The 11865-nt window shown below is 32.4% G+C and overlaps 1 protein-coding gene across 1 annotated transcript; it reads left to right on the top strand.

The window, feature by feature from the left end:
• Nucleotides 1298-8356, top strand: LOC109235246 (aluminum-activated malate transporter 9-like). Its single transcript, XM_019401281.1, has 7 exons — nt 1298-1510; nt 3539-3905; nt 4897-5034; nt 5382-5651; nt 6358-6467; nt 6696-6842; nt 7484-8356. Exons 2-7 carry the CDS (start codon nt 3575-3577, stop codon nt 8108-8110), a joined length of 1623 nt encoding a protein of 540 aa, XP_019256826.1. The 5' UTR covers nt 1298-1510; nt 3539-3574; the 3' UTR covers nt 8111-8356.

An 11865-nucleotide genomic window follows, 5' to 3' on the forward strand; every position in this document is an offset into this window, starting at 1 on the left:
AACAAAAAAGTCACTGAACTATGTCTATTGCACTCAGAAGGTCATTCAACTAGATTTTCAAAATTTTAAATTGCCAAATACCTATTTTACCCTCTAAATTATAAATATTTATCTTCTTTAATTTTTTTTAACTTTTTAATATTATGAGTTCCCCTTTTTAATTTATATTATGGACTTACCTAAAGAATAAATAAATATTATTTATAAATTAAAAAAATAAAAAATATTTAAGCATCTATAACGGTGGAATAACAAAATAATAACCATAGTAAAAAAATAATAATTAGAATAATTTGTTAGTAATAATAATTTTAGTATTAACAACAAAAATTCAAAAATTTATTTACACAATTCAGAATGAGAAAATAAAGGTTGTAAAATACATATTTCATGCACGTAATATAAAAATAATTATTTAAATATAATTATTTTTATAATATATATTATATATTTCTAACAAATTCTATTTTTTTTACTATACTCATTATTTTGTTATTCGAGCATTATATATGCTTAAATACTTTTTATTTTTTTTTAGTTTATAAATAATATTTATTTGTTCTTTAGGTAAGTCCATAATATAAATTAAAAAGGGAATATCATAACATTAAAAAGTTTAAATAAAATAAAAAGAAGATAAATATTTATAATTTGAGGGTAAAATAGGTATTTGGCAATCCAAAATTTGAAAATTTAGTTGAGTGACCTTCTGAGTGCAATAGGCATAGTTCACTTTAGGAGATAATTTAGGATAGTTGAGTGACCATTTGTGTAATGGACTCGCAAAATATTTGTTCGTGTTAAGTCGAATTCCATTTCTCCCATAAGTTTATTTCTTTATTAGAAGGAATTAAACTCGCTCACTAAAACATGTTTACATGATCTTATAGTTGAAAATAGAAGTGGCTGAAATTGACAGAATGCTTCCACGTTTGAGTTGTAGAAATTAAATCTTCCTTTTCTATTCATATTTTTCCAAAATCTTTCAGAAATATTTTTAAAAATAAACTTTCAACTGAGAAAATAAACGCAAACTCTTCAAACTGCGAGAGATCATAAAAAAGAAAATAGCCAAAAAATTGCCTAGCACTACAAATTTGTTCCTTTTGCTATATTGAAAGGTCATTTAGCTCTGTAGAGTTGAAATTTACGCAACATTTCAAGAGAAAGTTGAAAAACACACCCAAAAAAAATAAAAATAAAAATAAAAATTGTGAATTAGTCTTCAAGTAGATGCTTGTTCTACATTCTTATATAGCTTAGCATCAATTACTCATTTCATATCCTTTCCCATCAACCTTCATTTAGAACATATTATCGTTTTCTTCTTACTCTTTAGCTACTTATTCCTATCTCTTTCTTATAACATATTTCTTTTAATTTTCCCAATATTTTTCTACGTACCACTTTTGTTTCTTTGGTTCTTCAAATTACAAGATCTCAATAACGGAAATTTCTTTAATCTCCAACTGAATTTTGAGGTCTAAAGAGCAATGCACTGTTATTATTGGTAAGTCACACAAAACTCAATCTGATCCATTAGATTATTTTCTTTTCTTTATTTAGAATTAGTATATTGTTTAGCTAATTTTCTGTTACGTAGAAGAAATACCATGTCATTTTTCAAGAATTTGTGGTTCTTTTTTTTATTTTATTAGTCATCTAGTAGACTTAGCGAAAAATAAAATATATAATAGAAGAAAAATGTATATAAAGGATGCATTAACTTGTTAGAATTAAGGGTTAATTAGTCATGATGATAAGCTTGCATTAGGTCCATTGTTTAATAGGAGTCTGTTTAAATTTGTTAGAAATCTATAAATCTATATATCGGTTGGTTATTTTTGCACGAAAATGTAATTAAAGAGTACAAATAAATAAAAGAAAGTCTTAAACCAAAATGTACTAATGGTCTAGTGGTAGAATAGTATTTTTATTTGCATTATTAAAATACCGACCGACTTTGGTCGGGTTTTTCGACAATTTTTTTTTTTTTTTTTTTGGATCGTTTGTGAAATTTAATTGACCGACCGAAATCGTTCGGAAATTGCAACCGATTTCGGTAGCTGTTTATTACCGACTAGCCTAATTTCGATGGATTAAAGTCGGCTGGAAATCGGTCGGTTTTCCCAGTTTTCCGACCAATTTCGGTCGGTATTACTGGACGGTTTTAGGCAGTTTTCTAGTAGCGAGAGAAACTAATTTTTTTAATATTAGAGATGGAAACATGTTCAAATAGAATTAATATCTCGCTTAGCTTGAAATTGAGTTGTAATTGTTGTTGTTTCGGCTTTACTCGTACTGTGTTTCCTGAAATATATAATTGTGGTAGTGGAGAGGGAGGGAAGCTTCTTTTCTTTGTTTTCACCACCGTACTGTAACCACTTTGTGATGTTAGGGAATTGACTAATCCAACCAAAGTGGCATACCAGAAACTATTTCTTCACTTTCATGCACGTCTTTTCTTCTTCTTTACTTATTACCCTTCATGTACATAAAACAAAAAAAGAAATACAAGCTTGGCAATAACAGGTGATTGGTGTTAAAACATACTACAAAGATATTAAGTTGTGATTAAATTATTTTTGTCATACTAGTACGTTTACTTTTAAGTTTATATATATATATATATATATATATATATATATATATATATATATATATATATATATATATATATATAAAAGAGTGTAAATGTCAAAAATCAGGGTAGTAGGGAATCAAGCATCTTTCCTTTTAAGTATTATTCTCGTATATTCATACGTTGTTAGATTTCTATTACTATCTGACAATCAGTGGCGGAGCCGCATTGAACCAAGGGGTGTCAAGCGATACTCCTTCGTCGGAAAATTATACTATATTGCTAGATAATTTTTTTTATTTTATGTATATTTATTATACGTTGACTCCCCTTGATTTTTTTATGTATCTAATTATTTATATTTTGACACCCTTTGATGAAAATTCTGGCTCTGCCACTGCTGACAATGTTGTTTTCTCGATTTTACTATTATCTTGTTGTTGCTACTGCTTCTTTGACTTTTTCACTACTGCATATCTTTTCTCTATACTGTTGCAATTATGCATGCTAGCTTTGACCCGAGGGTCTATCGAAAATAGCCTCTCAACCTGCATAAGGTAGGAGTAAGGTTGCTTACTATCTATCCTTCCCAAATCCCGTTTGTAGGATTATTACACTGGGTACTATTGTTGTTGTATAGATTTATACATATGCCATGGAAAATACAGAGAACTTCTAGCTAGCTAGTACTTTTAACTTTTATTTTGTATAATACTGAGTCGAGAAAAGCTTAAACAGAGCGACATAATGTATGAAAATGCATATAACCGATCGACAACAACTTGCTTGGATATATTATATTGTGGCATAGTTGATTGTTCCATTATTTCATTTTTTTCTTTACTGTGAGTTTTCTCCAATTTTTTCTTTCGACAAGAAAGTTCTATACAACTTGTAGAAACACAAATGACACTTTGATCGATCATCTCATTTTTTTTTCGTTTTGTTTTTTCCCAGAGTCATAATCAACTGCTGAAAAAGAATAGCAAAGAAATGGTGACCATAAAGAATTTCTTCAAGAAAGCTTCTTCAGATGAAAACAAAGAAAAACTGCTAGCACATGATGATGAAAGAAAAGGCTGCTGCAATTGTTTCAGTCCATTGAATGATAGGTTTACTAGTTTTTTCAACAATTTACAAGATTTTGCTAAGAAAGCAATCGAGATGGGTCGCAATGATCCTCGAAAAATTATTTTTTCCTTAAAGATGGGATTTGCATTATCTTTTGTGTCTCTTCTCATCTTTTGGAAGAAACCTAATGATATTGCTCAGTTTGCAATATGGGCAATCTTAACAGTTCTTGTTATGTTTGAGTTCAGCATAGGTAAGAAATTTTAATTAGCATACCTCTCTTATTTTTGCTTGCTTCTTAATTTTACTGGGATTTAAATTACTCATTACGTCACAATTTATGTGATAGTGTTTGACTGGATATAAAGTTTAAGTGGGCGTTTGGACATAAGAATTGTAAAATTTCAAAGAAAAGTAAAAAAATTTTCAAGTGAAAATTGTATTTGAAAAGTTAGAGTTGTGTTTGGACATGAATATAATTTTAGGCTGTTTTTGAATTTTTGTGAGTGATCTGAGTGAAAATTTAGAAAAATAGCTTTTTGTAGTTTTTCAAATTTTTTGAAAAATTCCAAAATTCATCTTCAAGTTAAAATTGAAATTTTTATGGCCAAACGCTGATTTCGAAAAAAGTGAAAAAAATTCTTATGTCCAAACGGGCTCTAAGAAAAAAATGAAGACTTTTGAAATTTGTGATTTAGAATGAGGTTATAAATCATCTTATTAAGGATAAACAGTTTAAAGTTAAATTATTATTAAATTTAGAAAAATATCATTCTTTTGGGGACTAATTAAAAGGAAAAAAATATCACATAAATTGGAACGAGAAGAGTATATACACTGGTAGTAGAATGAATTTTTTACATTATCATTGTGATTTGATCTGTTAGTAATAGGTTAATAACCATGTATCTTAGATTATTATTGAATAATACTAAATAAAGTTATATGCAATGGCCTGATTGTGTAAATTTTCTTACACCATTAGTAGATAGAATTTTAACTGTAATTTATATGAGTTTATGTTTTCTGTCCATTGACAGTGTAAAAGTTTCATATGCATAGATAAATGTTTATATAATATTAGTTGGTAATCTAGTAAAAATATTGTATATGTAACTAACAACCTGCTATAAAATGTTAAGTTACACGAATAACATAAAAATCTGTACATCGTTTTGCTGTAGCCAATGAGTATTAAATATTTGCTGATATAGTTACCCTTTTCACCCTTTTGTTTTGTGCAGGAGCAACCTTAATTAAAGGATTTAATCGTGGTTTGGGGACATTTTGTGCTGGAATGCTTGCCTTCATCTTTGCTCAATTAGCATTGTGGGCTGGAGAAAGGGAAAGAGTTGTAATTGTTGTGAGCATTTTTATCGTAGGTAAATTTTCTATTCCCACAAATTCCTCATGTTTCAAATTTTCTCTTAAAGTCCGTCCCAATTTATGTGATGCAGTTCGGATTTCAAGAGTCAAAACTTTTTAATTTTGACTACGTATTCAGATATAGAAACTTTAAACTTTTTGAAAATTTCCATATTTAAAAACTATATAAAAGATATTATAAGTCGTAATAATTAGTAGTTCAAAAATACTCAAAAGGAATATGAAAAAATCACGATCAAAGAAAAAACTCATTTGACTCTTGATATTTGAACTGCGTCATATAAATTGGGATAGAGGATTACGTAATTAATCTCATCTATTATTTTCTTTTATTTTTTGACAGCATTTTTTGGATCATACTTGAAGCTATACCCAACAATGGCACCATATGAATATGGATATCGAGTATTTATCTTGACGTATTGTATCCTAATTGTGGCTGGAAACAGGACTAGAGAGTATAATGTGGCAATTTGTACTCGTTTGGCTTTGATTGCTCTTGGTGCTGGTATTTGCTTGTTGATTAATATCAGTATTTACCCCATCTGGTCTGGTGAAGATTTACATCGTTTGGTGGTTAAGAATTTCATGGATCTTGCAAATTCTCTGGAAGGTGAGACAATATTTGAGTGTCATCTCGTACTACGTACAGTTCATATTATTTTTTTCTCGCACGTCTCTAGCTCGTTAAAAAGACACTTAATAGTCTTAATCAGAAAAGTATTTGTCTAAATTATTCTATATCTTTCTCTTAAACATCTCACTCCATTAACCGTATTTTCACTAATTGAAAAAAATAATATAAATAACTTGTTATTTTTCTAAATATCAATATTTTGGAAAAAGATTAGTGTGACAAGATGACAAATGTTGGTATCTTTACACAAATAGCCGTCCATATTTACTGTTTACTTTTTCTAGCCATATACATAGATTATACACATATAATACATACATTATGCATATATTATACTTCCACAAGCTATTTTTAGTTTAAGCAGTTAGTGAGGGCTATTTGGGTTAATTCTTCGCGATTATTACACAAATAGCCGGCCAGAGTCGATGTTTACTTTTTCTAGCCGGTATGCATAGTTTATACATTTAATATACTCAATTATACATAAATTTTATATATATATATATATGCTGACTATTTTTAGTTTAAGAGATTCACCAGTGAGCAGCTATTTGGTTTAATTCTTCGTATATTTGGGACCACAAAAAGCATTTAAGGTGGACAGCATCACATTTATATTTCTCCAATTTTGGATCAATAAAATTGCTAGTTATACAACTTGAATCCATGAAATTTTGAACAGGTTGTATCAATGGGTACTTAAGTTGTGTTGAGCATGATAGAGATGCAAATGACTCAGAATACAATGGCTACAAATCTGTCATAGAATCCACAGGTCGAGAGCAAACATTGGTACGTACATTACGTTGTAACATTTATGTATCTACTAACTTACGTTGCTCACGCTTTCCAAAAATACTACCTTACCCATATGGATCCTCCAAAAATATAGTAGTGTTACTTTTGGAAGATCCGACACACACTCCAATACCATTTTTAAGAGTCCGAGCAATATAACTACGAACTAGTTGCTCATTAATTTACTTGGAAGAACTCGTGACAATCTACACTTTTGAACAGCTTGGATTTGCTATTTGGGAGCCACCTCATGGGCGTTATAGAATGCACAAGAATCTGTGGAGAGACTTTGTCAAATTAAGCAGTGCATTGAGGCATTGTGCATTCATGGTCATGGCATTGCATGGATGTATCCAATCAGAAATCCAGGTTCTAATTGAAATAATGTTTATGCTATTTTACCATGTTAAAAACAAATTATTTACTACATTGTTTAGGTTCTCAAATTAGGTTTATTATAGATGGTTATTTATTGTTATAAGTCATCTTAACCTGATAATCTAATTTTTTTTTTGTACATTGTGAGTATACAGAAGTTATTAAACTCTTAACATTTTGATTTAACTTATATATACACATAATCTAGACTTGAAAGGGATCCTTAGCGTAACTGATAAAGTTGCTGCTATGAGCAGGAGGTCACGGGTTCGCGCCGTGAAAATAGACTCTTGAAGAAATATAGGGTAAGACTGCGTATGATAGACCCTTGTGGTCCGGGCCTTCCCCGGACCTTGCACATAGCGGAAGCTTAGTACACCAGACTGCCCTATATACATCATCTAAATAACTTTTACACTATACTTGTATTTTAACAAGTTATCGCAGGTTATTAACTTTTATGCAAGTACAATCTAAATAATTTTTACACTATCGGTATATTTTAACAAGTTATTTACTGTAATATTGTTTAGGTTATCAAATTAGAATTACTATATATAGTGAGTTACCTATTGTTGTAGGTCATCTTAACCTGATCGTAGAGTACAAATATTAAACTCTCATTTTTGCAGGCACCACCAGAGAAGAGGAAGGTATTCCGTAATGAGCTAAAAAGGGTTGGTGCAAATGCTGCAAAAGTTCTACGTGAGCTAGGAACAAAGTTAGACAAATTGGAAATGCTAGATAGTCATGAAAATATTCTAAAAGAAGTGCATGAGACAGCTCAACATCTGCAGAAAAAAATAGACCACAAATCATATATTTTGGTCAATTCCAAGAGTTGGGAAATTGGAAAACCAAACATTAATCATGAAGATTCTTCAAGTGAAAATGGTAGTGAAAATTTGCCATTAAGTTCTCGATCTCGATCACTAAGTGAAACAGCCATTGATATAAGTTCATTACAAGCAAATTGGCCACAATTGGCAAAAGAATCGTCTGAATTTACAAAGTCATCATTTAGAAAGCAAAATCAATGGCCTTCACGTCTTTCACTTGCTGATGGTGATATTGCTGATACGTGTGAAATGGAAACTTACTTAAGTGCAAGTTCTTTGTCTTTGGCTACTTTTGCTTCACTACTTATTGAATTTGTTGCAAGGCTTCAGAATGTGGTTGACAACTTTGAAGAATTAAGTCAAAGGGCAGAGTTTAAAGAGCCAGATGTTATCATCCCACCTAGTGCAATAAAGAGTTAGGGCTCGTTTGGTACTGAGGGATAAAGAATAATTAAGTTCGAGATAACTTGTTTCCAACCAAACCATGTTGATGTGATTTACTTCAAGTTGTGAGTTTTTTGAAGATTCAGTTTTTGTGAAATGAAAAGGTAAAAGATAGTCATTTGTTTGTTGTGTGACGAGGAAAAGAAATAGGAAAATGAACATTTGTATATTGGTGTATGGATATCTCTTGTATCATGAATAGATTGGGGTGTTCGTCGGTCACAGAACGGTATAATATTTAGATATTTCGATTTGATATTTTTGGTATTCGATTTTTTAAAATGTTATACCAATATCATATCTAATTAAATTCGGTATGGTTCGACTTTTTCTTCTGGTTTCGATTTATTAGGTATGGTAACTCCGATTTGTTCGGTTCGATTATTAACTAGTGCATGAAGTCATATATTATAATATTCTTAAGTAAGGTGCTCACAAATACGAAAATAAAAATATTATGATATAGTGAAAAAAAAGATGAAAACCAAAAATACTAAACCAAAACGGGAAAAGGTTGAAACGTAAGTAAACAACAAAAGAAAAGGGGAAAAGACAAGTACGGTGGAAAAAAGGTGGTAAAAGTTAAAAGAAAATTATAAAATAATGGAAAGTAAAATTTAGAACTTTAATATTTATGTTATAATCAATAATATGTGTATTATGTAACTTAATATATATTTCGTTATGGTATTCGTATTTCGGTATTTTATTTTTAAATATCGAATACCATATCTAATATCAATTTTTTTTTAAAACTTAAATCAAATACCATATGAAATATCAAAATATCAAATACCAAATACTAATTTTTTTTTTATTTCAATATAGTAATTCGATATTTATCAAATTATGCACGGCCCTATGAATAGGTATGAACGCAAAGGCCAAAAATGTTACTATCAAATTGCTCTGCTCTGTCAACCAGTTTATGATTTGTTTCATCATTCTACAACAATTAATACAGAAAACACATGGTTAATTAATAATCGTGCAATTCAGAATATAGCAAGGAGGTCCCTTTTTGTACGGTTGTAATGCAAGATCGACGATAACCTTAAAGGTAATTAAAAGTAACTAGGTAAAGGGGAGCGAGTAACTTGAAAGATGAAGCAATTAATCTTCTACAACATGGTTAATTAATAATCGTTGCGTTGTGCTGTAAAAGTTCATTTAAATTGTTAAAATAAATCCAGTTCAAATTTGTAACAATATATATATGTTGGCCCAAGTAAAGGTTAGTTTTGAAGACTGACATAGGAACTCAAACATGAACCAGGTCCATCCCAATGGAGCACAGATGTGGATAGACTTGAGCATGTGGGATGCACATGAAGGAGATAAACCTAACTTAACAGATTTGATATCTCCTGATCCTGATCAAAAAGGTTGCATAATTGATAAGGAGAATGACTTCTTACTCAAAGAGAATACGATTTAAGAAAGGGAAGGAGTTAGAGGTTGAGTTCTACTAGAACTCTTCTACCAAGGAAGCGTAGCATCAGAATACCAAGAAAGAGTAGCATCAGAATTCTAGTCAATCTCTATTTACTAACTCTATAAATATCAGTGTTGTTCTCTTTTACAGGTAACACACATAAGCAGAAGTTAAACGTGAACTGAGAGCAAAATAGCAAGGCAATTTTGCAAGCAGTTCGTGTGTGATTCAAGTGTGCAAACTTGAAGTTACATGAACCAGATAGAAGAACCAGTTCCAAGTGTCTGTCTTTTATTCTAGTTCAATTGTAGTAGGTGGTTTTATATTGTACCTTTCAGCTTTATCTAGAGGCAATTGTAATAGGTACTCAGAGTCTTCAAGTTAGAGTTAACTTGAAGTTGTCGCAACAGTTAGAGGTTGTGTGCTACAACAGGATTAGAGTTAGTCCTAGATTTACAAAAGAGTTTTTGTAAATGCAGTTTTTGGCTCAGTGATTTTAGTGGTGAGTTTTACGAAAATCCTACTGGAAAGTAGGTCGTGATTTTTTCACCTTTTGAGCCAGGTATTTTTCGCGTAAAATACTTGTGTTCTTTACTTTCCGCATTTACTATTTCTGCAATAGTAGGTTAAGGAATACTTAGAAGAACCGTGTCCTTCCATAATCAGTTTAAGCGAAAAATTGGTCACCACACAAATCATCCCCCCCTCTTGTGTGGTATTGAAGTATAAAACATCAATTGGTATCAGAGCAGGTTATCCTTGAAGAGGCTAACACCTTAGGAACAGATCAAGATGAGTGCACCACCTGGAAACTGGGAAGGGAAATCCACTGCTAGGCCTCCACTCTTTAATGGCCAGTACTACTCCTGGTGGAAAAACAAGATGAGAGATCACATCATTGGAGAAGACTATGAGCTATGGGATATTGTCATTGATGGTCCCCTGGCTACAATGAAGAAGAATGCTGAAGGAGTAGACGTGCCAAAAATAAGAGCTGACTGCAATGCTGAGGACTTGAGGAAGTGGGAAAAGAATGCAAAGGCCAAGAAATGGCTTGTGTGTGGACTTGGTCTAGACGAATATAGTAGAATTCAAAGTTGTACCACTGCTAAGGAAATCTGGGACTCTGCAAGTGGCTCATGAAGGTACTCCTCAAGTGAAGAGGTTAAGAGGAACACNTCCGACCATGCGCACAAGCACAATACTTGAAATGAAGCTGCTCACGGCCTCAGGCTGCTGAACGGAGCGCTAGAACTCAAACGACCGGTCGGGCGTTACATTCTCTCCCACTTAAACATACGTTCGTCCTCGAACGTGCTGAGAACTACACTGAAGTAGTCTGAAATCACTGGTTAACTCCTCATGCACCTTCCCGTGCTACCACAACTCAGTTGAGCACGTTAGCTCGTTCAATTATGAAGATATTCTCTTTTATTCAAGCAGATACGCCTTAATGCCCAATTCCAACATCCGGAATTCTATGCCCGACCTGTTTCCAACATAAGATCACCCTATCAATCACTACACGCTGTACCCAAACATGGCTGCATAACTTTGCTGGATTCACCCCTAGCATCACTTTACTCACCGGACCGCAATAACACCTTCTGATCAACTTAGTCGAAATTCCACGATTATGATGCTCCCATTGCACCCCATAACATACACAGGTTTTACTCTAACTCTTATAATGCCGCCACAATGGAAGAGATGTGCAGAAACCCATAATCAACTGCCGAGTCAACCAATCATTGAGTCTATACTTCTGACAAGAAACATTACCACATTCTGAACCAAATAATGATCTTTGCTCCTTAATATATTCCATACAGTCAGATTGCACTGATCCTGAATCCAATGATCTCATCTCACCCAGTACGAACCGCTCGGGCAATAAGCCACCCCGGACACAATCAAAAGTCTCATATGATGCCACAATGTGCCAATAGGCTACCAATTCAAACACGATACAATGAAAACGAACTGTGGAAAGGAAATCCAATTACCCCGCTCGCGAATCGTACATGCGACGCGGGCACACAGCTAACATGAGCTTTCCTCATAAAAATAGGAAACAAAACACATAAAAACAGATATGGGGAACTATACTCCGCATCACCCTGTTGCGGCGCGCAACCCGATCCAAACAACATAACCATGGCGGCGTGCCACCCGATTCACCTATAAAACTCACATAAGGAGATGCACACCGAGCTAGATTGCTCGTTTCAATAAAATGCCGAATATCGGTCACAAGTACGCTAGGTGCATAATACCATCCCTGGGGAGACATATA

Source organism: Nicotiana attenuata, chromosome 12 (assembly GCF_001879085.1).
Source record: "Nicotiana attenuata strain UT chromosome 12, NIATTr2, whole genome shotgun sequence".
In the NCBI taxonomy this organism is placed as follows: domain Eukaryota; kingdom Viridiplantae; phylum Streptophyta; class Magnoliopsida; order Solanales; family Solanaceae; genus Nicotiana; species Nicotiana attenuata.

Bases quoted from the DNA above. Each gene is read 5' to 3' on its own strand.
- LOC109235246 (XM_019401281.1), top strand. From the start codon at position 3,575: ATGGTGACCATAAAGAATTTCTTCAAGAAAGCTTCTTCAGATGAAAAC. The intron at 5,035-5,381 runs GTAAATTTTCTA...ATTTTTTGACAG, and splicing joins TGTGAGCATTTTTATCGTAG to CATTTTTTGGATCATACTTG. The intron at 6,468-6,695 runs GTACGTACATTA...ACTTTTGAACAG, and splicing joins CAGGTCGAGAGCAAACATTG to CTTGGATTTGCTATTTGGGA.